Source organism: Emys orbicularis, chromosome 3, assembly GCF_028017835.1.
Source record: "Emys orbicularis isolate rEmyOrb1 chromosome 3, rEmyOrb1.hap1, whole genome shotgun sequence".
Lineage (NCBI taxonomy): Eukaryota > Metazoa > Chordata > Testudines > Emydidae > Emys > Emys orbicularis.
In genome coordinates, this window is record NC_088685.1 from 84,031,498 (window position 1) to 84,059,207 (window position 27,710).

Consider the following 27,710-nt stretch of genomic DNA (forward strand, 5'->3'; position numbering starts at 1 on the left):
AACTGATAAATTAAACAGCAATAAGTCACCAGGACCAGATGGTATTCACCCACAGTTCTGAAGGAACTCAAATGTGAAATTGCAGAACTACTAACTGTTGTCTGTAACCTATCATTTAAATCAGCTTCTGTACCAGATGACTGGAGGATAGCTAATGTGGCACCAATTTTTAAAAAGGGCTCTGGAGGTGATCCCGGCAATTACAGGCCTGTAAGCCTGACTTCAGTACCAGGTAAACTGATTGAAACTATAATAAAGTACAATATTGTCAGACATATAGATGAACATAATTTGTTGAGGAAGAGTCAACATGGTTTTAGTAAGGGGAAATCATGCCTCACCAATCTACTAGAATTTTTTGAAGGGGCTGACAAGCATGTGGACCAAGGGAATCCAGTAGATATAATGTACTTAGATTTTCAGAAAGCCTTTGACAAGGTCCCTCACCAAAGGCTCTTATGCAAAATAAGCTGCCACGGGATAAGAGGGAAGGTGCTCTCATGGAATGGTAACTGGTTAAAAGATAGGAAACAAAGGGTAGGTATAAATGGCCAGTTTTCAAAATGGAGAGAGGTAAATAGTGGTGTCCCCCAAAGGTCTGTTCTGGGACCAGTCCTATTCAACATATTCATAAATTATCTGGAAAAAGGGGTAAACAGTGAGGTGGCAAAATTTGCAGATGATACAAAATTACTAAAGATAGTTAAGACCCAGGCAGACTGCGAAGAGCTACAAAAGGATCTCTCAAAACTAGGTGACTGGGCAACAAAATGGCAGATGAAATTTAATGTTGATAAATGCAAAATAATGCACATTGGAAAACATAATACCAACTATACATATAAAATGATGGGGTCTAAATTAGCTGTTACCACTCAAGAAAGAGATCTTGGAGTCATTGTGGATAGTCCTCTGAAAACATCCACTCAATGTGCAGCGGCACTCAAAAAAGCGAACAGAATGCTTGGAATAATTAAGAAAGGGATAGATAATAGGACAGAAAATATCATATTGCCTCTATATAAATCCGTGATATGCCCACATCTTGAATACTGTGTGCAGATGTGGTCACCCCATCTCAAAAAAGATGTACTGGAATTGGAAAAGGTTCAGAAAAGGGCAACAAAAATTATTAGGGGTATGGAATGGCTTCCGTATGAGGAGAGATTAATAGGACTTTTCAGCTTGGAAAAGAGACGGCTAAGGGGAGATATGGTTGAGGTCTATAAAATCATGACTAGTGTAGAGAAAGTAGATAAAGTGTTGTTTACTGCTTCTCATAACACAAGAAGTAGGGGTCACCAAATGAAATTAATAGGCAGGTTTAAAACAAACAAAGGAAGCATTTCTTCACACAACGCACAGTCAACCTGTGGAACTCCTTGCCAGAGGATGTGGTGAAGGCCAAGACCATAACAGGGTTCAAAAAAGAACTAGATAAATTCATAGAGGATAGGTCCATCAATGACTATTAGCCAGGATGGGCAGGAATAGTGTTCCTAGCCTCTGTTTGCCAGAAGCTGGGAATGAGCAACAGGGGATAGATCACTTGATGATGACCTGTTCTGTTCATTCCCTCTGGGGCACCTGGCACTGGCCACTGTCGGAAGACAGGATACTGGGCTAGATGGACCTTTGGTCTGACCCAGTAGGGCCATTCTTATGTTCCTATGATTCAGACAAAATAGGCGCACACAATTCCAGAAGTGATGATGTTTAAAATCTTCCCAGCAGACTTACACACAGCTATAGTTCTGCAAAATGCATGACACAGCTACCAATGATTCATCTGGAGTGTTCCTGTTAGCAAGACTTCCCAAACTTTTTTAAAACTATGTTGTTTGAATGTCCCTCAGCTCAATTAGTGAGGGCATTCAGAACAACCTAAGTAAATACTTCCTAATTTTGATTTCCATTTCACAAACACAAAACACACAAAATCAGTCAACAAGCCAGTTTTTCCTAGCCAGTTTTGTTCACCATGTTAACTCTTTTGCATCTCTACAATAGAAAAAAAATAGTTTTGTTTTTATTTTAAAAGTATGAAAATTGCTAATATGGCATGGAAGATTCTTTTGTGATTTTGACTTCAATTCATATTTCAAAGTACTGTGTGTGACTACTGGGTGTAACATAATTCAGGTTCAATGCTAATTCAGTGCAACTACTCTCCTGAGCAAAGATCAGTAACACGGCTAAATTATATTTGACAGTTTTACGATGTGTAATCAGTGCACTGTTTTCCCCCAGTGACTAAACTGTTGCAAGGCTACCAAATTCATCTCACTTAGTCCTTGAAGGGGACCCAGACCAAGTGTGCTTTCAATATACCAAACAGTAATCTGAATTTTCAAAGATTTGTATAAGCCTATGCCCCTCCAAATATTTCCAAAGGAACAAGCACTCTAACTCTGACTTTCTTTCTCGGGTTACAGTGAATCAAAAGACAACTGTAGAGTTCTTGCCTTCTCCTCTACCCAACTGCACCAGCATACATTCGAACAATTTATTATGAAGCAAACAGTTCATTTTTTAGATTAAAACAGAGAGTCATTTTCCAAGCCAGGTCATTTAAACACATATGCATACGTCTTGGACAGAAAAAGCCAGCTCTGGATTTCCAGAAAGTTCTGAAAAGTTGTACTGGAGCACAAACTTTCCCCTTCAAAAAAAAAAAAAAAAAAAGTATATACTTGAGAAATAGGTGCAAGTATAATTATGAAACCTTCTTCTGGTTTCAAAGTTTCATGCAGTTCTTACTAAGCTGATTTATTTTTAACCAGAGAAAGAACGTATTTGGATCGTACCTTGAAATGTACTGTGATGTTCCAAGGAAGGGCTGTATTTGATGCATGAAGGTCAAATAGCAATCCAATCGGAAAATGCCTAAAAAATAATAATAATAAAAAAAAAGAGTATATTAAATACACACGAGTTTTACATTTAGAATTACATACAACAGTAAACATACTTCCAGTTCCCAACTTCAAAAATTGCCAGTTATTCCCCACCTTTTTAGTCAGTGTTAAGCACACTCAAAGCCCTGTACAAGGAGAGATGATTGACTTGGTTTAGTCACTGGCAGAGTTAGGACTAGAACTCAACAGTTTCTAACTCCAAGTTTTATACTCAATCTTACAGAATATCCTATTAACTCTGGACATGACTCCGTACCCCACCTCCTGGCTTACAGCCTAAGGGAATGGTTGTAAACAGGCAGCAGAACTAAAGGCATGTTGGCAGGTGAGTTGAGTGAGGCAAGGCCAGGCAGGATTTGTTCCATTTTTTAACCCCATTACTATAAAACTAGTCAGAATAAAATAGAAGGGAAAAGTATAGGGAAACTGGGATTTAAGGTTTACTAGCAATACCATTAAAACTAATATAAGTTACAAGAACACAGACTGCATCCTTTAAGTGTTCACTTTCTACCTTGAAGTAAAAAATGTAGATAAAATTTACTATGTCATAAAAGCTGGCCTTTTGCAATAAACTACAGGCCTGGTCAAGAAAAATATTGTATTTTAAAACTTTCCCAAATATTTACTTCATAAAACTTTTCTACAAATCTTTTTGTACAGAAACCTAAAAATGACCATCTTGTTAAATGTGTCTCTTAATGAAATATGACAAGTGCTTTAGTACTCAGTGGAGCTTTCTCTTGGATTTGGCATATCATACTCAATTCTCTTATGCCTTCAAAGACCTTAGAAATTAGTATTTTTGGAAACATGACAAAGTAAAACTGTTCTCTTAGGCCCTAATCCTGCAAATATTTATGCATGTGCTTAACTTCAGACATTGAGTAGTCCCTCTGAATTCAGTGGGATTGCTCATAGTGCATACAGTCAAACATGTGCTTAAGACTTTCCAGGATGGGGGCCTTAAAGAGGAAGGATTTGAAGGAGAAGACAACATCATTTCTAGATATATCAGAACATTTTCATAACAGCTGAAAATATATATTAACAGTCTAGTGCTTCAGCACCATCTGCTGGCTAGTTAGCCCAAAAGCTAAGACAAGTTTAGAGATACAAGATGTGTGAGATAATATCTTTTATTGGTTCAACTTCTGTTGGTGAGAGAGAAACTTTTGAGCTTACACAGAACTCTTCTTCGAGTCTGGGATCTGGGACCAACACAGCTTCAACAATACTGCATTCAAGACAAGTCTAGTAGGTTAAAAATTCAGATAGAAGTGTGATTTTTTTTAAGTTGATATTCTTTTGAGTTTAGCTATTTAAAATTTCTTAACATTAGTGAGAAACAACAAGAGAGCAGCTCCATGACTGCTCTTTGCTGGTAGAAAATGAGAACAAAGGATGGATACAGAGCAGGACTTTTAGAAAATATGGATCCATTATTAATGCACATGTTTTTTTACTGGTAAGGGTTCTTAACTAGTAGAAGTTCTGTGGTGTGCAGTTATAGCACATGATTCCTACAACAGAGATCTGCAAAGACAATTCATGGAAGAATACTCTGCACTTATTTTATTTAGCCCACCAGTCAGATTTCCTTTAAGAACTACACAGGGAACATATTGCATGACACCTGGCTCTTAAAGAGCCATTTTTAATTTACTATACAAATACAGATACCAACTAATACATAAAATAAACTTCTTGGTATACCTCTGCTACCTTTTCCCTTTGGTCTCCTTACTTCAGAGAGTATGAAATAAGTTCACATGCTTAAGAGAAATAAGCGTTCGGCAACAACTGCTTCCAGCGCATGTCCTTTGCTGGATCCTTTTATGAGGAAGTATTCATGTCACTTTTTTCCCACCACAATACTTCTGAGGCTAGTTCTGCAGACAGAATCCCCACCAGGGAAATCACTTGCTAAACGGAAACATGAATCCCCATTAAAATTAAAATGCTATGACTAGAGTATTACAATCTTCAGAGCTACAAACAAGATTGTTTCTTCCTCTGAAATTCTGAAGCAGCACTAGTGTGCATGCACTAGCATTTAACCCCAAGCCATCACAGACTTGAAATAATGCAACAAGACTGCATTCCACTCATTTTCAGGACTTCTAACCTGAAATATATTTTAGGAGCCAGGAACACCTATGGTATTGAGCACCACCTGCACAGAGACCTTTTATAGTTCTTCCAAATAAAAGATATTTCTAAGCCAAGGTAGACAGAGTGGGCAGGGACACAACAACAGAAGGGAAGGGGGAAGAGAGGATTTGTTTGTCAGCAGAGTATGGAGACAGTAACATTCTCCACCCCATTCACACAGAACTGAACTTCTAGGGAAGTGCTGTGACACAGGAGCACTGTTTCTAAAGCATGCTACAAACAAAAAAGCATGTTAGGGGCCTGCAAGCACAGATCATTGCACCTATAGAGCTCAGGGGAGGAATGAAAAAAAAACCATAAATAAAAAAATTCAAATTTTTTCTAAGTAAGCAAGTACCAAAGAAATGGGCAGAAAGTCAGACAACATGACTGTGCAAACTACTTAAGGGAGGTTTCCTGTTCAAAATATACAGTCTGATTGCCAGAGTCAGACTGAACTGGATTTTGAGCCCAGGGCAGACAGGTCTTGTGGGGAAAAATAAAAAAGGAAAGGAAAAGATTCCATGAGGCCACAGTTCTCTTTATAAGCTGCTGGAGCAATTCTTAGTTTTCGCAAGGCTTTAATCCAGGGATCGGCAATCTTTGGCAGGCGGCAGCCAGCACATCCTTCCCGCAGCCCCCATTGGCCTGGAGCGGCAAACAGCGGCCAGTGGGAGCCGCGATCGGCCGAACTTGCGGACGCGGCAGGTACACAAACCGGCCTGGCCCACCAGAGTGCTTACCCTGGCGGGCTGCATGCCAAAGGTTGCCGATCCCTGCTTTAATCTATAAATGCATAGCAGTGACTTGACTTCCAGCCCGGCCATTAGTTGTTGCTGTAGTATTACAAAACAGGTGCTTGTAAGGTGTAAGTGTGCAGCTGCAGAACTCTATTTAGGTTCATTAATATTTTCAGAAAGACATAAGGCAACTAAGGGAAATTAACTGCCATCAACTTCACAACTTTTTTTGTGTGGAAGCTTTGAAAAAGCATTGGGGAAGATGTAGTGTGTCAGCCAGAACAAGTAGGAGCACTGTTATTTTCATGCTAGAACCACCTTTCTGTGGCGATAAAATAAGACATGTGTAGCATATAAGCAACTGTCACATCAAAGACAGGAAAGAATTCCCATGACACAGAATTTGTGGTGAAGGTGAAAGTTGAGAAAATGCAAGGTATTTGAAGTCTACTAATTGCCATATTTTCTCCTCCATCAGTGGAAGTTTTGGGTGTACCAGAAATGAAGGATCAGGTCCTAGAGCATTAAAATTTACTAAAAGAAATTAGCTGTGGCCATCAGTTTAGGACTAAGACAGATGTGGAAACAACTCAAAGTATGCAAGATGGATACAGAGATAGAGCGTAGAGAGCAGACATCTCTATTTTTATGTTGTTTCCATTTCTCGTTGTGTGTTCACAAAATAGAATACGGAAATCCTACTTTAATCAATCCTACTTTAGAGATCACCACTGTACGAGATTCTGGGGTTCACATTTATTAGCAATATATTTACATTCCACCCAATGTGCAGAATATTGTACTAAAACCCTTACAATGGCTTTTTAAGTAGCAGTTCCACTGCAGTTTTGTTTTCATTTACTTTTAACCCATCAACATGCCATTATAAAGAGACATAATCAGCTTAAAAAAAACATTGTAGTAAGTAAAAATTTTTAGTCAATTAACAGTTAAGATTTCTATAAATGGTGGATCAGAGACTTCCCCCTGCCCTCTGTTTGTTTTCTTTGCACTTCAATGCACCAGATTTCAGGTAGACTGTGAACATTTAATTAAAATGTATCTTTTTTTAGGACTTTTAACACTGCTTGGTCAGTGAACTAGCATATTAAGTCCTCTCAAAGCAAGAAAGGAGAAAAAAAAATTAAAAACAATTACCAAATTTACCCAATCCCTCCTGGCGATATTTATCGATACCCATTCTATTTGCATAATGTCCTAATGTTGCCAGACTATATCAACCTGCATTTGTTAAATACTGTTTAGCATTAACATTATATACTCTGATGGCAGCTCCTGATTGTGCAAAAACGGATTACTATTTTTAATCTGTACAACACAGCTCACAATACTTTGCCCATTTGAGTTCCCCCAACTCCATTAAACTGCCACTGTTCCCTTAGCCTGCCGCCTTCAAAAAGTTAATGCCAGCGTAACCAGCTCCATCTCACCATTGTTTCTCTGCCATAAGGGCTCTCTCTTGCATGGTACCAGAAGAATCTATATTGATCCTTTTCTTGTTCATGTCATCTATGAAGCTGTTGAAAGGGTTAACGAACAAATGTGGTCCATACACCAAAGCTCAGATTTGTTAAGTTTTTGGGCACGCTAAAGAGTCCATTTTTCACCCCTCAGGCTTCTGAAAACGGCAGAAGGTTAGAGGGGATTAGTTTTAGGACCAAAAGGGGGGTTAGTGGGTTACAGATTGTTGTAATAAGCCATAAATCCAATGGCTCTACTCAGTCCATAATTTGTAGTATCTAGCAGAAAAATGAATTTAAATTTAAATGCTTATTATAACAATCCGTAACCCATTAATCCCCTCTTTTTGTCCTATGACTGCAGAGGTGTTAACAGGCCACTCTACCATGAACCATCCCTTAAAGCAGGGATCGGCAACCTTTGGCACACAGCCTGCCAGGGTAAGCACCCTGGCGGGCCGGGCCGGTTTGTTTACCTGCCGCGTCCGCAGGTTCGGTCGATCGCAGCTCCCACTGGCCACGGTTCGCTGCTCCAGGCCAATGGGGGCTGTGGGAAGCGGCGGCCAGCACATCCCTCAGCCCGCGCCACTTCCCGCAGCCCCCACTGGCCTGAAGCGGCGAACCGCAGCCAGTGGGAACCGCAATCGGCCGAACCTGCGGACGCGGCAGGTAAACAAACCGGCCCGGCCCGCCAGGGGTGCTTACCCTGGCAGGCTGTGTGCCAAAGGTTGCCAATCCTTGCCTTAAAGTACAGTAACTCCTCATTTAACGTTGTCCCATTTAACTTTGTTTCATGTTATGTCCCTGCTCAATTAGGGAACATGCTCGTTTAAAGTTGTGCAATGCTCCCTTAATAAAGTCGTTTGTCTGCCTGCTTGTAAGATTCTGTGGAAGAGTAGTGACTTTACAAGGGAGCATTGCACAAGTTCCTCTTCTCAGCTTCCTCCCCCTCCCTCCCAGCGGCGCTTAGAACTTTCTGGGAGGGAGGGGGAGGAGCAGGGAAGCCCTGCATCTCCGCTCCTCCCCCTCCCTCCCAGAAAATCCTAAGCACCACTAAACAGCTATTTGGCAGCGCTTAGGACTTTCTGAGAGGGAGGGGCAGGAGCGGGGATACGCCGTGTCTCTGATCCTCCCCCTCCCTCCCTCCCAGAAAGTCCTAAGCACTGCCAAACAGCTGTTTAGCGGTGCTTAGGATTTTCTGGGAGGGAGGGGGAGGAGTGGAGACGCAGGGCTTCTCCGCTCCTCCCCCTCCCTCCCAGCACTTCGCGCTTAGGACTTTCTGGGAGGGAGGGGCAGGAGCGGAGAAGCACTACGCCGCCGCTCCTCCCCCTCCCTCCCAGAAATTCCTAAGCACCACCAAACAGCTGTTTGGCGGCACTTAGGACTTTGGGGGGGAGGGATGTGGCGTGCTCCGGAGAGGAGGTGGAGTGGGGGTGGGAAGAGGTGGGCCTGGAGTGGAGCAGGGACAGGAAGAGGAGGGCCTGGAGCATTCCTGGCAAAATCCGAGCCTATTCTCCGGGGAAGCTGCCGCTGCTGCTGCAAAGGTGCTTCCTAGAGTCCTTCCCTGCAGCAGGCTGTGCCTGTGTGGGGTAAGCCGGGGCACTTCCCAAGTACAGTACAGTACTGTACAGTATCCAGTATAATGCCTTTTATCTGCCCCAAAAAAATTTCCTTGGAACCTAACCCCCCCGCATTTACATTAAATCTTATGGGACAATTGGATTCATTTAACATGGTTTCACTTAAAGTTGCATTTTTCAGAAACATAACTACAATGTTAAGTGAGGAGTTACTGTATGAGCTAACTACTTATGCAAAACAATCTGTTCCACCTTGCATTTTGCTGTGACACTGGGAATACCTTTCCCAAATCTCTCTGTGGCTCCAAAGCTTCTCTCTCTCACCAACAGAAGTTGGTTCAATAACTCACCCACCTCGTCTCTCTGAAAATTACCCAACATCTTAAATAAGCTGGTGAGAATGCCTCGTAATTTTAGGTTCACTGCTCTTCCAGAATGGCTCAAGGGGTACCCATGGGCCATTCTGTAGTACTGTTGCAAAGGAAGGCCACAAACTTCTCCATGCAATGGCTCTCATGTTCGCCATTCTCTATCTCCCATGGGAAGCCAGAGTTCCATAATGCTTGGGAGCACCTCCCTATAGCTCCCCCCCTAAAAATGAGTAAAGACCCTATGCATCTTAGATTAAACAAGAGTAGAATGTGTCATTTTACATCATAAAAAAAAGTTAGATAAATCAACTCCTTGGGGCAGGGCCTACATATTCTCTGTTCTGTACAGTTCTCACCACATTGCTGGTGCTCATCAAATGTTAAAAAGGTCCCTCGGATGGCCCAACACTTTACTTACATAGGAAAGCTTACAATAATGAAAATAAGGACCTAATCCTGCAAACACCTGTGCACATGCTTAACTTTATTACTGCAAGCAGCCCCACTGATTTCAATAGGACTACTCCCGGTAGTAAAGTTAAGTACATGCTTAAATGTTTGCAGAATCATACCATTAATAGCCTTGATCATTATTAAGCGACCCCATTTTTACTTGGCTGCTCTGTTTACCCTTCTAAAGATATTTCTCCTGAAGTAGTGCCTCGTGCTCCTAGAAATCAGACTAATTCTAATTCAAATGTCCTTGGAGCTGTTCTCTACTCCATACCTGTCTCCTTCTGTCCAAACTAAAATAAGCCTGTCTCTCGGACATCTCCTCCTGGATGTCTAGCTGCCAGCTCAACCTAAACATAGCCAAAACAGAGCTGCTAAACTCCTTTTTGATAATGGTGTACAACACCACTATCCTGCCTGTAACCTGGGCACCATCTTCAACTTGGACCTTTCTGAAGGACCTCACATCAAGGCTATATCTAAAACTTGCAGATTCTTGCTACATAACATCTCTAAGATACGGCTTTTCCTATCCAACCACACAGCTAAAACTCTCATCCAGGCTTTCATCATCTCGTGTCTTGATTACTGCCACATCCTTCTATTTGGTCTTGACAAAAGCAATCTTGCCCTGCTCATATCCATTCAGAATGCTGCAGCAAAGAGAGTTCTCCTAGCCCATCATAGACAATCTCATCCCTCACTTTGAATCCATTTGTATTGCATCAAACATAAGCTTCACTTTCAAGGTCCTTCACTGTGAGACCCCATCCCACCTATCAACTTTTTCTTGCTAATGAGATGTCGATACTCGCCTCCAATCAGCCAAAGATGTTGGCCTCCACTGCCCACTTGTTAAATTTTCAGACACTTTTGTGATTTCTCCCAGACTGCCCCACAGGCTTGGGAAGAGCTCCCCGTAAATGTCCACAAAGCAACTTCATCATTCACCTTCATATCTCTCCTCAAAACACTCCTTCGCTGTGATGCCTATAAAAACTTGACAACTGTTAGGCTGCTGGTATACAGAGAACACTACCTACCATGCTAACCAATACTGTCTCTCTGTTTCCTTGTATTCCCCCCATCGGTCTGTATCCGTTGTTTCATCTTATACTTATATTGTAAGATTCTTGGGGCAGGGATCGTCTTTTTGTTATGTGTTTGTACAGTGGGATCCTGGTACATGATTAGGGCTCCTAGGTACTATGATGATACAAATAATAAGAAAAAAGAAGGGGATAGTCTAACCGAGGAGTATCAAAATACAAATTAGTCTTTAGTTAAAGCCGTTCTTTTTTTTAAACCAATAAAATATATTAAGAGTCCAGTTTCCCTTTTTCCCCCACTACAACATAATCACAGATTACAGAGGTCATAATATTTCACCTATCTATATAAGATTGTGGAGCAAGCACTATGCCTTACTATTCATTGAAACAGCATGTAGTATATTGTGGGCTCTACAATTCAAAGTAATAATCACCATTGTTCAATTCTAAGAGAAACTTCCACTGTGCCAACTCTAGCTGGATGTACAAATTTCTTGCATATATTCCAGTTTCCTTCTTTTTGTATTGCTAACAATTAGGGCTGTCAAGCGATTAAAAAAAAATTAATCGCAATTAATTGTGCCGTTAAACAATAATAGAATACCATTTATTTAAATATTTTTGGATGTTTTCTACATTTTCAAATATATTGATTTCTATTACAACAAAGAATACAAAGTGTACAGTGCTCACTTTATATTTATTTTTGATTACAAAGATTTGCACGGTAAAAAAACAAAATAGTATTTTTCAATTCACCTAACACAAGTACTGTAGTGCAATCTCTTTGTCATGAAAGTTGAATTTACAAATGTAGAATTATGTACAAAAAAATAACTGCACTCAGAACCAAAACAATGTAAAACTTTAAAGCCTATAAATCCACTCGGTCCTACTTCTTGTTCAGCCAATCGCTCAGACAAACAAGTTTGTTTTCATTTGCAGGAGATAATGCTGCCCGCTTCTTGTTTACCATGTCACTTGAAAGTGAGAACAGGCGTTCGCATGGCACTGTTGTAGCTGGTGTTGCAAGATATTTACATGCCAGATGCGCTAAAGATTCATATGTCCCTTCATGTTTCAACCACCATTCCAGAGGACATGCTGATGAAGGGTTCTGCTTGATAACGATCCAAAACAGTGAGGACCGATGCATGTTCATTTTCGTCATCTGAGTCAGATGCTACCAGCAGAAGGTTGATTTTCTTTTTTGGTGGATCGGGTTCTGTAGTTTCTGCATCGAAGTGTTGCTTTTTTGAGACTTCTGAAATCATGTTCCATACCTCGTCCCTCTCAGATTTTGGAAGGCACTTCAGATTCTTAAAACTTGGGTCGAGTGCTGTAGCTATCTTTAGAAATCTTACATTGATACCTTCTTTGTGTTTGTCAAATCTGCAGTGAAAGTGTTCTTAAAACGAACAACACATGTACTGGGTCATCATGCGAGACTGCTATAACATGAAATATATGGCAGAATCTGGATAAAACACAGAGCTGGAGAAATAATATTCTCCCCTAAGGAGGTCAATCACAAATTTAATTAACACATTTTTTTAACGACGTCATCAGCATGGAAGCATGTCCGCTGGAATGGTGGCCGAAGCATGAAGGGGTTTATGCATGTTCAGCATATCTGGCACATAAATACCTTGCAACATCGGCTACAAAAGTGCCATGCAAAGACCTGTTCTCACTTTCAGTTGACATTGTAAATAAGAAGCGTGCAGCATTATTTCCCCTAAATGTAAACAAACTTGTTGGTCTTAGTGATTGGCTGAACAAGAATTAGGACTGAGTGGACTTGTAGGCTCTAAAAGTTCTACATTGTTTTGGTTTTGAGTGCAGTTATGTAACAAAACAAAACAAAAATCTACATTTGTAAATTGAACTTTCATGATAAAGAGACTGCACTACAGTACTTGTATGAGGTGAGTTGAAATATACTATTTATTTTATTATTTTTACAGTGCAAATATTTGTAATAAAAAATAATACAAGTGAGCACTGCACACTTTGTATTGTGTTGTAACTGAAATCAATATATGTGAAAATGTAGAAAAACATCCAAAAATATTTAATACATTTCAATTGGTATTCTATTGTTTAACAGGGCGGTTAAAAGCAATTAACTCAAAAATTAATTGCAATTAAAAAAATTAATCTCATGAGTTAACTGTGATTAATCGACAGCCCTACGAACAATTTCAAGCAACACCTTTCATAGGATTTCATTAGCGTGAGAGTCACAAGACAACACCTGCAAGTCAGCAGTGCAAAGCAGAGTCCACTAGATGACATTTAGTTTTCACAGAAACCCAAGTGGCTAATATCAATATTTTTCTTCCCATCTACAACATATAGAAATGCATCTAGAAACATGTTAAAATCAGTTTGCCTTGTTCAATTCATGACTAAGAACTAATGTTATTTGTATTGAGGTAGCACACACCATAGCTTTCAAATCACCTGCTTTAAAAACAGTTCTCCTCCAGAAATAAGGAAGTATTATTCCATGAAAGATTACTGATTAGCAATGTTACTTTTTACAGTTCACAGTCTACAGCAGAAAGTAGAAAGGAAACAACTACGTTCATGAAACAGTTGCCAAACAACACAAACTTTTAGCTCCCCCATTTAGCCAGGAATACAATTACTAGCCAGTTTATAAAGATGCATATGACATTTATAAAGTTGACACAATAGTCTGAATATTCCACGTATCCATAGCATGTCATATCTCAATATAACAGTCCTTGAATATTCCATGCTTCCAAAGCATCAGAGCTGTCACAGTAAGCATTTAAGTGTTCTACAGAGAGACAGAGTTTAAATATCACTCAAGCCAAAACTAATTCAAAATTTTTGTAAATGGTAATATTGTGATGGGTCTCTCCAAGAAGATGCCATTGTACTGAAACTCCAGTCTTTACAGTAAGGTGTGATTAGTTTATGATGCAAATACTGACAGCGTGCTTAACTCGATTAATCTTTTTATACAGTAGTTTTTAGTATTATACATGCTAAGTTTAATGATCCAAAGTTAAATCAACTCACCATTTCAGTGGTGTGCCTTCATATTCAAACCATATCTCAGTAACATCCTCTTGTCTCATAACTTTCTGAAAGTGTTTTTTCACTTTGTCCGTTACCAGCATCAAGTAGCTTATTCTAGGTAAAAGCAACTGAAAGGAAAGTTTGTACAAGCAGGTGTCATTTATTTTTTGAAGTTTTAGAAATCTAATATAAAGCCACATATAGATACTGTTTTTCAAGAAGACAAAATATGCAGTTGGTTTTTTTTGTTTTTTAAAACATGCCATACTTTTAGACAGTAATAGTAATTTGCTTCTTAAACACCAATAAGTTAATGCTATCAAATACTTATTTTAAAACAAGTTTTGAATGCAACTGTTTACAGCACTGAAAATATTTTAACACAAAAAATAGTCTGTAAATTGGTTTTTTTCTTGCCTCACTCAATGCACCTGGAGGGAGACAGAAGCAATTTACAAAAAGGCAGAAATTACTCAATGGTCAGGTCCAGTTACATTTCTCACAACTGGACCCTTTTCTTTCTAACAGGTATAAAAATAGAGTATGCCGTATCATCAAACAGGATAGATACATTTCTATAAAGAACTGCTTGAAAATAAAGATTCACTTGTGCTAAAAATTTTGATCAGATATACATTTGATACTTTAAAAATTTGTAATACAGTAACTCCTCACTTAACGTTGTAGTTATGTTCCTGAAAAATGCGACTTTAAGCAAAACTATGTTAAGCGAATCCAATTTCCCCATAAGAATTAATGTAAATGGGGAAGGGGGGGGGGGGTTTAGGTTCCAGGGAATTTTTTTTCACCAGACAAAAGACTATATATATATATATATATATATATATATACACACACACACACACACACACACAGAGAGAGAGAGAGAGAGAGAGAGAGAGAGAGAATAAGTTTTAAACAAACAATTTAATACTGGTACACAGCGATGATGATTGTGAAGCTTGGTTGAGGTGGTGGAGTCAGAGGGTGGGATACTTCCCAGGGAATGCCTTACTGCTAAATGATGAACTAGCAATTGGCTGAGCCTTCAAGGGTTAACTGATTGTTGTTAATGTAGCCTCACACTCTACAAGGCAGCACGAATGGAGGGAGGGGAGACAGCATGGCAGGCAGAGACAGAGACACACACCGTGAGTGTGAGAGAGATGCGTGCATTGCCCCTTTAAGTACGCTGACCCCCTAAGTACACTGCCTTTTTAAGTAGATCAGCAAGCTGAGAAAGCAGCTGCTGCCAGAAAGCTCCTTCCATCCTGAACCCTGTCGTGTGTCCCCCTGCTCTATGGAAGATCATCACTTTTCCCTACTTAGCAAGAGACTAGAGAACCTAATTTTACCATTTTCCTACCCTAGACTTAAAATTATTCATTCCAGTGAATACAAAGTATATTAAATCAGCTTTATAAGGTGCATAAAGATATCTCTAGTTCATTCTGTCATGTTTCTCATCCCTCCTACAGCTGTCCACATTTAGTCTAAAAATTTAGATATTTTATCAGGTCATGTACACGCAGATAATCCAAAGAACAGTACAAAAAAAACTTTTAGCCCAATATTTTCCTTTCTTCAAATACTGACACTACAATACTACTGACAGGAGTATTTACAGAGGATAGCTGTGATGAAAAACATATAAAAACATTTAAAAGATACATTTAACTACTTTCTAGCCTTTAGTCCATCGGTCTAGACAGTATTTATTACACTCTTCCATTTGAAGGAAGTCAGAAGAATTGTTACATAAGGCCTCCTATAAGGGCTGTTGGGGTTGAGCAAAACTGCTAGAGAAACTTCTGGAATATAAAAATATATATGCTTGCCTTGGACAACAAAAGTAACTAAACAAAACTGAAATAGAAAAAAAGCACATTGAGTGACAATAGAAGCTTCTCTCATTAAACTATGTAAAAAAGATAAACGTCTAAAACTACTACCAGATATAGTGAGCTCTGACAGCTGGAGGGGGATACTTTCCCTTAAGTACACAGGCCTTAAATCCATGAATATTTAGTACTCAGAATATGACAGAATGCATTCTCAAGTCCACAACTGCAATAATTAAATTCTATACCTTTCTTTTTCTTCTCTCCATCCCCCTGTTCCAATCCCAAGTCTGCTTCCTAAGCATCTTTTTACAGAAATTCAGTAAAGTTAGAACAAAACTATTACTGTTTACATACTAAGGGCTTGTCTACACTACCACATAAGTCAATACAACTTACATCGCTTAGGGGTGTGAAAAAGTCACCCCCCCCCCCGAACTACGCGAGTTACACCAACCTAAGCGCTGTCCACACCAGTTGGCGGGAAACATTCTCCTGCTGATATAGTTTCCGCCTCTTGTTGAGGTGAAGTAATTATACCGACAAAAGAGCGCTCTCCCGTTGGCATAGTGCGTCTTCACCAGACGCGCCACAGCGGCTCAGTTGCACCGATGTAGTGCAGTAGTGTAGATTAGCCCTTAGTCTAAAGAAATATTATAAATATGTTCTGTCTACTCCTAATAGGGTAACACTTCTTAGGACACATCCATTATTTTCCAGTGAAACCAGCAATCTTATTCACATACATTTAAAGGCATTCATTGCACACACTGGACGTCACCATACCCAGGTATGCAACACAGTTAATTTGAGGTTCAAGTGAAAAGCCCTGCCTACACCTTTTAAAGCACTCTCATTATTACAGTTTCATGAATGGTAATAATGGTGAGAGCTTTAGCACAAGCCAGACACCCCTTTCTTTTTTAAACTCACTGTGTCATCTAACTCTCCTTGGATCAAGTCTAGGTGGAATACTGATAAGAACACCAGCAGCCACCTAGTCAACATTTATACTAGAACACCCACTCTTGCTTGCATTTAAAACACACACACACACACAACATTCCCTCCAGCAGCATCAAAACCAAAGAGCCTGAAAAAACCCCAGATGTGATTGGGCTATCCCTGCCTATCTTCATTGTACTTACATAATAAGGTTCAGCTTCCCTTTCAGTTATCTCATCCTGATACAGCGTGAAGCAGGTTGGTATTCGTCCAAACCACACATCTCGAAGCACATCTTTGTCATCTGTCATTCTTCCAATGGGTACTGAAGCACATGTAGACTAAATTATTTCTTCAACCAGAACTATGCCACACCCCCAAAAGACAAAAAGCAAGATCAGCTTTTTCAAATAAAAGATACAAAATTTTACAATACTCCCTTTACTATGTTCCTATGACACGAGGTAATAAGAACAGAGTTCTATTTATCCAGTTACCAAATTTATTAATTGCTACAAAGAAACAGTTGGCTGAAAGGGTTTACAGATAATATGAATTAAATAGCAGAACATTAAAGAACAAAATATACAAAAGTTAACAAGTTGCTTAGCTGTCAGACATGTAGGAGATAGTGATGATCTGGAAGGGGCCTCCAGGTCATCTAATCCAGTCCCCTGCACACATAGCAGGACTAAGTATTATCTAGACCATCCCTGACAGGTGTTTGTCTAACCTGCTCTTAAAAATCTCCAATGATGGAGATTCCACAACCTCCCTATGCAATTTATTCCAGTGCTTAACCACACTGACAGTTAGAAGTTTTTCCTAATGTCCAACCTAAACCGCTCTTGCAGCAATTTAAACCCATTGCTTCTTGTCCTATCCTTAGAGGTTAAGGAGAATAATCCCCCCACCCCCCCATAACAACCTTTTACATATTTGAAAACGTTATCATATCCCCTCTCAGTCTTCTCTTCTCCAAACTAAACAAACCCAATTTATTCAATCTTTCCTCATAGGTCATGTTTTCTAGACCTTAAATCAGGGATCGGCAACCTTTCAGAAGTGGTGTGCCGAGTCTTCATTTATTCACTCTAATTTAAGGTTTCACGTGCCAGTAATACATTTTAAAGTTTTTAGAAGGTCTCTTTCTATAAGTCTATAATATATAACTAAACTATTGTTATATGTAAAGTAAATAATGTTTTTAAAATGTTTAAGAAGCTTCATTTAAAATTAAATTAAAATGCAGAGCCCCCGGACAGATGGCCAGGACCCAGGCAGTGTGAGTGCCACTGAAAATCAGGTCGTGTGCCGCCTTTGGCACGCGTGCCATAGGTTGCCTACCCCTGCCTTAAATCATTTTTTTTTTTGCTCTTCTCTGGATTTTCTCCAATTTGTCCACATCTTTCCTGAAATGTGGCATCCACAACTGGACACAATACTCCAGCTGGGACCTAATCAGCACAGAGTAGAGCAGAAGAATTATGGTACTTCTCCTGCCTTGCTTACAACACTCCAGAATGATGTTCCCTTTTTTTGCAACATTCTTACACTTGCTGACTCATATTTAGCTTGTGATCCACTATGACCCCCAGATCCCTTTCCACAGTGCTCCTTCATAGGCAGTCATTTCCCATTTTGTATGTGTGCAGTTGATTGCTCTCTACAAATATATCAGAGGAATAAATACCAGGGAGGGAGAGGAATTATTTAAGCTCAGTACCAATGTGGACACAAGAACAAATGGATATAAACTGGCCATCAGGAAGATTAGACTTGAAATTAGATGAAGGTTTCTAACCATCAGAGGAGTGAAGTTCTGGAACAGCCTTCCAAGGGGAGTAGTGGGGGCAAAAGACATATCTGGCTTCAAGACTAAGCTTGATAGGCTTATGGAGGGGATGGTATAATGAGATTGGTCTTTGACTATTAGCGGTAAATATGCCCAATGGCTTGTGATGGGATGTTAGATGGGGTGGGATCTGAGTTACTACAGAGAATTCTTTCCTGGGTGTCTGGCTGGTGAGTCTTGCCCACATGTTCAGGGTTTAGCTGATGGCCATATTTGGGGTCGGGAAGGAATTTTCCTCCAGGGCAAATTGGCAGAGGCCCTGGGGGTTTTTCGCCTTCCTCTGCAGCGTGGGGCACGGGTTACTTGCTGGAAGATTCTCTGCACCTTGAAGTCTTTAAACCATGATTTGAGGGCTTCAATGGCTCAGACACAGGTTTGATACAGGAGTGGGTGGATGAGATTCTGTAGCCTGCGTTGTGCAGGAGGTCAGACTAAATGATCATAATGGTCCCTTCTGACCTTAAAGTCTATGATTCTATGAAGTGGAGTATTTTGCATTTGTCCTTATTGAATTTCATCCTATTGACTTCAGACCATTTCTCCAGTTTGTCCAGATCATTTTGAATTTTAATCCTATCCTCCAAAGCACTTGCAACCCCTCCAAGCTTGGTATTGTCCACAAACTTAGTAAGTGTACTCTCTATGCCATTGTCTAAATCGCTGATGAAGATATTGAACAGAACTGGACCCAGAACTGATCCTGCAGAACCCCACTCAATATGACCTTCCAGCTTGACTGTGAATCACTTGATGACTACTCTCTGCAACACTTTTCCAACCAGTTATGCACCCACCTTATAGTAGTGCCATCTAGGTTGTATTTCCCTAGTTGGTTTAAGAGAAGATCATGCAAGACAGTTTGAAAGCCTTACTAAAGTCAAGATATACCACATCCACTGCTTCCCCCCATCCGCAAGGCTTGTTACCGTGTCAAAGAAAGCTACTAGGTTGGTTTGACACAATTTATTCTTGATAAATCCATGCTGACTGTTATTTATCACCTTATCATCTTCTAGCTGTTTGCAAACTGATGATGGGCAGGCATGCACCTTCTAAATTATCCTGGTTCATACACAGAGGTGGGAGCACTTGTATTCTCAAAAGGTCTGTCAACACTGCAACTAGACACCTGCCTTTGGCCTCTGCCAGCTGACTCAGGCTCATGGGACTCAGGCTGCGAGGCTGTTTAATTGCAGTGCAGACTTCCAGGCTTGGGGTGGAGCATGGGCTCTAGGACCCTGCAAGGTGAGAGGGTCCCAAAGCCTGGGCTGCAGCCCAAGCCCAGAAATCTATACTGCAATTAAACAGCCCCACAGCCTGAGCCCGAGTCAGCTGGCATGGGCCAGCCGCAGGTTTTTAATTGCAGCATAGTCATACCCAAAGAGGACCTAAATCATTCTGCAGCACTCTGCCTAGTAGCAAGGCTTAGGCCTGGTCTACACTAAAAAATTAGGTTGACCCAGCTATGTTGCTCCTCGGTGTAGACAGCACTAGGTTGACAGAAGAATTCTTCCACTATCCTAGCTACTGCCTCTGGGAGGTGAATTACCTATGTCGATGGGAGAACCCCTCCTGTCACTATATGCAGTGTCTACACCGGGGTGGGCAAACTTTTTGGCCCGAGGACCACATCTTGGTATGGAATTGTATGACAGGCCATGAATGCTCACGAAATTGGGGGTTGGAGTGTGGGAGGGGGCTCCGGGCTGAGGCAGTGGGTTGGGGTGTGGGAGGGTGTGAGGGCTCCTGCTGGGGGTGCGGGCTCTGGGGTGGGGACAGAAATGAGGAGTTCAGGGTGTGAGAGGGGGCTCCAGACTGGGGTAGAGGTTGCGGGGGGAGGGCTCCAGCTGGGGGTGCGGGCTCTGGGGTTCCTGGCCAATGGGAGCTGCAGGGGTGGCACTTGGGGCGGGAGCAGCATGCAGAGCCCCATGGCTGCCCCTATGCATAGGAGCTGGACTGGGGACATGCCGCTGCTTCCAGGAGCCACGGCACACGCGGAGCAGGGCAAACCCTCAATCCCGCTCCCCAGCAGGAGCTTGAGGGCCAGATTAAAACATCTGAAAGGCCAGATGTGGCCCCCAGGTTGTAGTTTGCCCACCCCTGGTCTACACTGAAGCACTGCAGCTGTGCCACTGTAGTGTTTCAAGTGCAGACCAGTCCTCTGTGCCCTATATTTTTAAAAATGCATTCTTCATAAGTTAGAGTTAGAACTGCAATACTTGTAAGAACAGGTGTGTTTTAAAAGCCAAAGTAGCTGATTTTAAGAAGTCTATGTTCATTTTAAAATGAAGTCAATTAATCTTTAACAATGACTCTGACTAAAGACTGGCTGATTACAGAATAGCATCTTCAGAATTACCAGTAACTGCATGACAAAACAGAACAGCAAGGGGAGAATGGAAAATGAGGAGGGCTGGGGAATGCAGACAGATCTAATAAACTACCTTATCCCCACCCAAGCACATGAACAGATGTGTCTACATTAAAGAACTTTTCTAAAACATGCCACCATTCATCTCAACCAGCGTCAGCAACATGCAAAGCCCTAGTGTGGGCAGGCTACTTGCATTTTAAGCAACATTTAATCCGACCCTGCTCAAACCAGACATAACATGGTGCTTAAAACAGCAGCACTCATGGCCCAGCTACATTAGGTCTCCTAAGACTGCTTAATGGTTGAGCTGAACTGGTACTAATAATGCTGAAAAACATTTTCACAGTCTTCCTATGAAATCTTGTCTGCACTGAAGTCCCAGGTGAATCAGCAGGACACAGTGAGCATGTCTACACTGCATCACAGGGTGTGACTATAGCTCCTGTAGAAACAGGTGATCTAGCTTTAACCTACCTAGCTTGGGTACTGGAAGTGAAGTCACAGCAGGTTGGGCTTCAGTGCAGGCTGGATAAGCCCATCCAGAACTCTGGGTAATTACTCAGGTAGCTATCCCATGCTGAAGCCTGTGCTGCTGCAGCTTCACTGCTCCAGTACCTGAGCTAGATGGGTTAAAGTTAGCTCAGATATGCAATGTAGACATACCCAGTGATGGGCCCATAACTATGATCAGAACAAAAAACTAGCCAAAGAAAACCAGATAGTAGCAAATAAGTCAGTATGTTAAAATACTACCTTCTTACTCCAGCTGTTCTCCATGCATATTTGGAGACACTCATGTTTATTTGGCTGACAAAAAGAAGGTTTATTACAATTACTATATTAGTCATGTCCAGTCAACACAGCATGATGGGCTGGATTGCTCTCTGGCCCACCAAGGCCTCCTGAATGACTGCAGAATCTCTGGCATTCTTGACTAACCACAGAAAACCCGGGGGCCTTCCAGACCCTAGGAAAAAACTCAGGGAGCTGGCAGGGAGAAAAAACATCTATTCACCTATAAACAGAGCTAATTTGCTCAGAAATCCTTAAGAGACAGATGGTGCCATTAAGCAGAAACCCAGCATGAAGGGTCACTCCCCACAGCCTCCCCCATTGCCCCCTTCCCTCACTCACTCCTCCCCCGCCCCCTCGTTACCCGTTAGTCCCTCCCCCCTCCGACTCACCCCAGTCCCAACTAGCTCACTGCCGCCCTGCCCGAGTCACCTCCAGTCTCATCTCCATCCCGCCCACACCCCACGCATCGGCTCCACGTGCCCCATCCCCAGTCACTCACACCCACGAGGGGCCGCGCCTCCCAGGGGAGGAAAGGGGGAAAGGAAGCTATTACCGGAACCTCTTCCGCGCGCACCCCAGCCGCGCGCATGCGTGACACCGACTGAGGCGCCCTCCGCCAATCCGCGCGCAGTCCGCCTGGCACGTGAGCGAAGCTTTCCGCCCTCGAGGGAAACCCTCCTACTGTCACCGACTCCGGAACTAGCAGCAAAGGCGACTGGCGGCGGCGCGGATGAATGACGTCACGAAAACGCTCGCGGGAGGGGGTTTGCCGCTCATTTCTGTGTGGGTGGGGCAGAGACGGGCTGGGACTGACCAGGCTGGGCTCAGCTAAGCCGAGGGAGGTGCGCGCGCAGTGGCGAGTCCGGCCTAGGGACTCGTTGATCCCTTTCGCTGCCGGACCTGTCCCCCGGCAGTGGGGGTGCAGATGGGCGACAAATCCCCAGCAGCCCCCCAGCCCCGAGTTACAGCGACCTGAGGTGTCGGGCTGTTGGTGGCGCCGTCATGGGGCGGCCAGATGATGGGAGAGGCGAGAGGTAGCAAAATGTGGGACGGCGGCTAAAAAACCCACACATCAGTCCCGTCGGTAGCTGCTACCCGTTTTAGACGTTACACCGGCTGTGATGGCACCATAGTCAAGCAACAGCTCGAGGCCCCTCGCAGGGAGCCGGTTTCCAGCAGGTACTGAGTGCCCTAGGCTGGATCTCCAGGCTCTGTTGGTGTCTTGCGGTGTGCGTGTCCCTGCAGCCCCCCGAGTCACTGGTCACTTGAAAAAATAGGGGGGTTCCGGTTTATTGTCCCATGTGACGCCATCTCTGTGATCTCGCTGCTCCGCGGGAATGAGCACCGCAGCGTTGGTAGTTGGAGCTCCTGAGGGCTAAGCCTAGGCTACCTTCCACTTTCTCAAAAAGAACAGGAGTACTTGGTGGCACCTTAGAGACTAACAAATTTATTTGAGCATAAGCTTTCATGGGCTACAGCCCACTTCATTGGATGCATAGAATGGAACATATAGTAAGAAGCCCACGAAAGCTTATGCTCAAATAAATGTGTTAGTCTCTAAGGTGCCACAAGTACTCCTGTTCTTTTTGCGGATACAGACTAACATGGCTGCTACTCTGAAACCTCCACTTTCTGTGTGGCTTGGAAAAGGGGGATAAAAGCTGTTTCTGTAAAATGGGGGTAATAACCTGACTCATCTGACTGTGGCAAGAATTGGATGGGAGAGAGACAAGGTGGGTGAGGTAATATCATTTATAGGATCAACTTCTGCTGGTGAAAGTGCAAAGCCTTCCAGCTTATACAGAGCTCCTCTGTGTAGCTCAAAAGCTTGTCTCTCTCACCAATAGAAGTTGGTCCAATAAAAGATATTATCTCACCCACCTTGTGTGTCTAGTATTCTGGGACCAACACAACTACAACAACATTGCAAGCAAGACTTGGTTATCTTTCTTCTGTGGTTTGAAGCTCTAAAAGTGGTAAGAGCTACATGTGCTGTTTGGAGGAGATGAACTTTTCCAAAAATGCTAAAAAGCTGGATGCTGTAGTGCAGGTTCAACTGAGGCTTGGTCTGCATTGACAACTTATGTCAGTATAACTATGTTGCTCAGGGGTGTGGAAAATTCTCTGAGTGACATAGCTATACTGACCTAACCTCTGGTGTAGACATCTCTGTGTAGATGGGAGGACTTCTCCCATTAATATAGCTTCCGCCTTCGAGGAGATGAAGTACCTACACTGACAGGGGAAGCTCTCCCATCTGCGTAGGTAGCATCTTCACTAAGCACTACGGCAGCGCAGCTGCACCACTCTTAAGTATAGGCAAGCACTGAGGGCACATCTACACTGGCAAAGTTACAGCACCGGCAGTTACAGCACCGCTCAGAGAGCGCAGAAGGAAAACCATTGTTGTGTGTTCATACTGACATCTGCCTGCACAATAGCATGTACACACTTGCGGCGGTATTTGGAGCAGTGCATTCTGGGCAGCTATCCCACAGAGCACTTCTTTCTCTTTTGCTGCTAAGACTTGTGGGAAGGTGGGAGGGGGGGTCACGGGGCATCCTGGGTCCTGTCCCAATGCCCCATGATGCATTGCTTTGCATCCCAGCAATCACTGTGCTTCCATCCGCATTTGGCGCCATCTTTCAACGGTTTGTGTACTGTGCGCCCTGCATCTTCAGGCTGCAGGAATGAATCCTGAACTGCTGACCAGTATGCGGCTCGCTCTGACCAACACGTCACAAGTGGCAGTGGAGTTATTCCTTAAACTACAAAGGCAAGAGGAGTGCAACGTTGATCTCGCCACGCGTACTAGGTACGACATGAGATTGCTTGTGGCATTCACGGAGGTGCTGACCACAGTGGAACGCCGCTTTTGGGCTCGGGAAACAAGCACTGAGTGGTGGGATCACATTGTGATGCATATCTGGGATGATGAGCAGTGGCTGCAGAATTTTCGCATGAGGAAAGCCACATTCATGGGACTGTGTGATGAGCTCGCTCCGGCGCAAGGACACAAGAATGAGAGCTGCCCTGTCGCTGGAGAAGCATGTGGTGATTGCACTGTGGAAGCTGGCTACTCCAGACTGCTATCGATCAGTCGCTAACCAGTTTGGAGTGGGAAAGTTGACTGTTGGAGTCATATTGATAGAAGTGTGCAAGGCCATTAATCACATCCTACGCCGAAACACCATGACTCTGGGCAATGTGCGTGACATGGATGGCTTTGCACAAATGGGCTTCCCTAACTGCAGAGGGGGAATAGATGGCATGCGCATTCCAATTGACACCAGACTACCTAGCCACCGAGTACATTAATTGCAAGGGATATTTCTCAATGGTTCTCCAGGTGCTTGTGGATCACCATGGGTGTTTCATGGACATTAACGCAGGCTGGTCCGGAAAGGTGCATGATGTACGCATCTTTCGGAACACTGGCCTGTTCAAGAAGTTGCAAGCAGGGACTTTCTTCCCGGACCAGAAGATCACCATATGGGAAGTCGAAATGCCCGTTGTGATCCTGGGAGAACCCCGCCTACCCCTTAATGCCGTGGCTTATGAAGCCATACACGGGGCAAGTTGACAGCAGCAAGGAGCGGTTCAACAACAGGCTGAGCAAGTGCAGAATGACTGTTGAGGGTGCATTTGGCCATTTAAAAGCCCGCTGGAGATGCTGATATAAGAAGCTAGACCTTGCCAATGACAATACTCCAATGCTTATGGCCACGTGCTGTACGCTCCATAATATTTGTGAAGGGGAGGATGAAAGCTTCGCTCAAGGCTGGACTGCAGAGGCTCAGCACCTGGAGGCTGAGTTTGAACAGTCAGAGACCAGGGCTATTAGAGGGGCACAGCATGGGGCCATAGAGATCAGGGCACCAAATTTCCTGGTGCCCTGCACAGCTGCGTGCTGCTCCAGCCCCTGCTCCAGCTCTTCTGCCCTGCCCCTTCCCAGCCCCGCCTCTTCCCGCCCTTGTTCTGCTCCTGCCTTGCCCCCACTCCCCTGAGGAGTGCAGCAGGGCTGGGCCTGCACTCACCGGCGGTGGGAAGTGCAGCGACCCGGCCCCAGCTGCGCTGCCGGTGAGTGCTGGGGGGTGGTTCTCCCCTGCCCCCCAAGCCAGCCCCACCCCCCTGCAGAGGCCTGCCCCCCCCACACACACACACACCCCGCGGGGGAGCTGCTTGGGCCCCAGAATTGCTAGGGACAGCCCGGGGGAAGTAGATACACATTTTCTACTTCATAACTTCTAATTTATATCAGTTGCTACAGAAAACTAAAGATGGCTGGGGGATCCATGTGTAGCAGAGCTAAGGACAATAAGAAAGAGTTTAAGTATATCAAGAACAGAAGAAATCCTAGCATTCATATAAGCTTGTTACTAGATGAAGATGATAAATTAGTTTATAATAAGGCAGAAAAGGCAGATGTGTTCAACAGATATTTTTATTCTGTAGTTGGAAAGAAGCAGGATGATATTCTTATCACATGAGTACTTTCCAGTCCATTAGTAACTAAGGGCTGGTCCACACTAACCCCCCACTTCGAACTAAGAAACGCAACTTCAGCTACGTTATTCACGTAGCTGAAGAGAAGTATCTTAGGTCGAACTTACCGCGGGTCCACACGCGGCAGTCAGGCTCCCCCGTCGACTCCGCGTACTCCTCTCGCGGAGCAGGAGTACCGGCGTCGACGGCGAGCACTTCTGGGATCGATCCGGGATCGATTTATCGCGCCTAGACAAGACGCGATAAATCGATCCCAGAAGATCGATTGCTTACCACCGGATCCGGTGGTAAGTATAGACGTACCCTAAGGAAAACGACTTGGGTAACTATTGGCCAGATAGCCTTACATCAGTCCCAGGCAAAATAATGGAAAAGGTGATACAGGAGTCAAGTGATAAAGAATTAAAAGTTAAGCATACAATTAATGCCAGTCAATATGGTTTTATGGAAATTAGGTCTTGCCAAGCAAACCTGATTTCATTCTTTGAGGAGTTTACAAGTTTGGGTGTGTAGTGGGGCAGTTGCCTCACTTTGGCAGACAAAGGGTTAATAGCAGCCCTTGGAGTGGCTGCGCAGAACCGAGCCAATCAGAGAAGGCTTAGAAGCAGCCAATCAGGGCCAGGCTGGGCCCTATATAAAGGCTGCAAAGCAGAAGAGATGGGAGTCTCTCCCTGATAAGCAAGGGAAGAGGACTGACTCCCTGGGATAGAGCAGTGCTGGGCAGGCTCAGGGGAACAGAGGAAAAGCTCCAGCCTGATACCTGCTGGGTTGAGACCCCTGAAAGAAAGGGCCAAAAAGGTGCAAGGGCCAAAGGAAAGTGGCCCAGGGGGCGTGAGCAATAGAGGGGAGAGAAGGAAGGCAGGACATGGCTATTGCCAGAGGATCCCTGGGCTAGGACCCAGAGTAGTGGGTGGGCTTGGGTCCCACCCCCTCCTCCCTTACACTGCACCCGGCTGTGGAGGAACGTGGCCCAATACAGACTGTGGCTTTCCCCTGAGGCAAGGGGCTAGACTTTAGTGCTGCAGTGGGCCACGAGGGCAGGTGAAGACTGAGGACTCTGGATACCCCCAGAAGGGGTGAGAACCAAGTGGGGCACAGCCGGAGGACTGTGTCCAGAAGAGGATGCCGCAAGCCAGGGAGCAATGCGGGTCCCAGACACACAGCAGAGCAGACAACGGGTGAGACACTACCTGCAGTGGGCACTCCATAGCTGGACAGAGCTAATTCCCGGAGCAACCAGCAGGAGGCACTGAGTCTGCAACTTGTTACAGGATGATAAAGGTAACTAATATGTAGATTTGTGAGATATTTGACTTATTACCATAACATTCTGATTTTACAAGCTAGCACTATAATACAATATAACAGCATATATTAAACTGAAAGAACTGACTGATATCTCAAAGTAGGGGGATTCATAATTGAATGGGGATGTTTCTAGTGGGGTTCTATTCAACATTTTCATCAGTAATCTTGAAGTAAATATAAAATCATTGCTAATAAAATTTGTGGATGACAAAAGATTGGTGGAATGGTAAATGATGACAACAGGGTAGTTATGCAGAATAATCTGGATGGTTTGGTAATCTGA

The 27,710-nt window shown here is 43.3% G+C and overlaps 1 protein-coding gene across 3 annotated transcripts in view; it reads right to left on the reverse strand.

Annotated features, from left to right (window-relative positions):
* ATG5 (autophagy related 5) overlaps positions 1 to 22,216 on the reverse strand; it is a 146,737-nt gene extending 124,521 nt beyond the window's left edge. The window contains exons 1-4 of one of the 3 annotated variants that reach the window (XM_065400723.1): positions 22,167 to 22,216; positions 16,793 to 16,953; positions 13,804 to 13,931; positions 2,808 to 2,886 (exon numbers count right to left, since the gene is read on the reverse strand). In XM_065400723.1, coding sequence (XP_065256795.1) covers positions 2,808 to 2,886; positions 13,804 to 13,931; positions 16,793 to 16,900 — 315 coding nt within the window. In that variant the 5' untranslated portion in view covers positions 16,901 to 16,953; positions 22,167 to 22,216. Of the gene's footprint in view, positions 1 to 2,807; positions 2,887 to 13,803; positions 13,932 to 16,792; positions 16,954 to 22,112; positions 22,132 to 22,166 lie in introns of those variants that run through there. The other 2 variants (XM_065400724.1, XM_065400725.1) reach the window with 2 other exon arrangements.
* Positions 22,217 to 27,710: the final 5,494 nt, after the last annotated feature.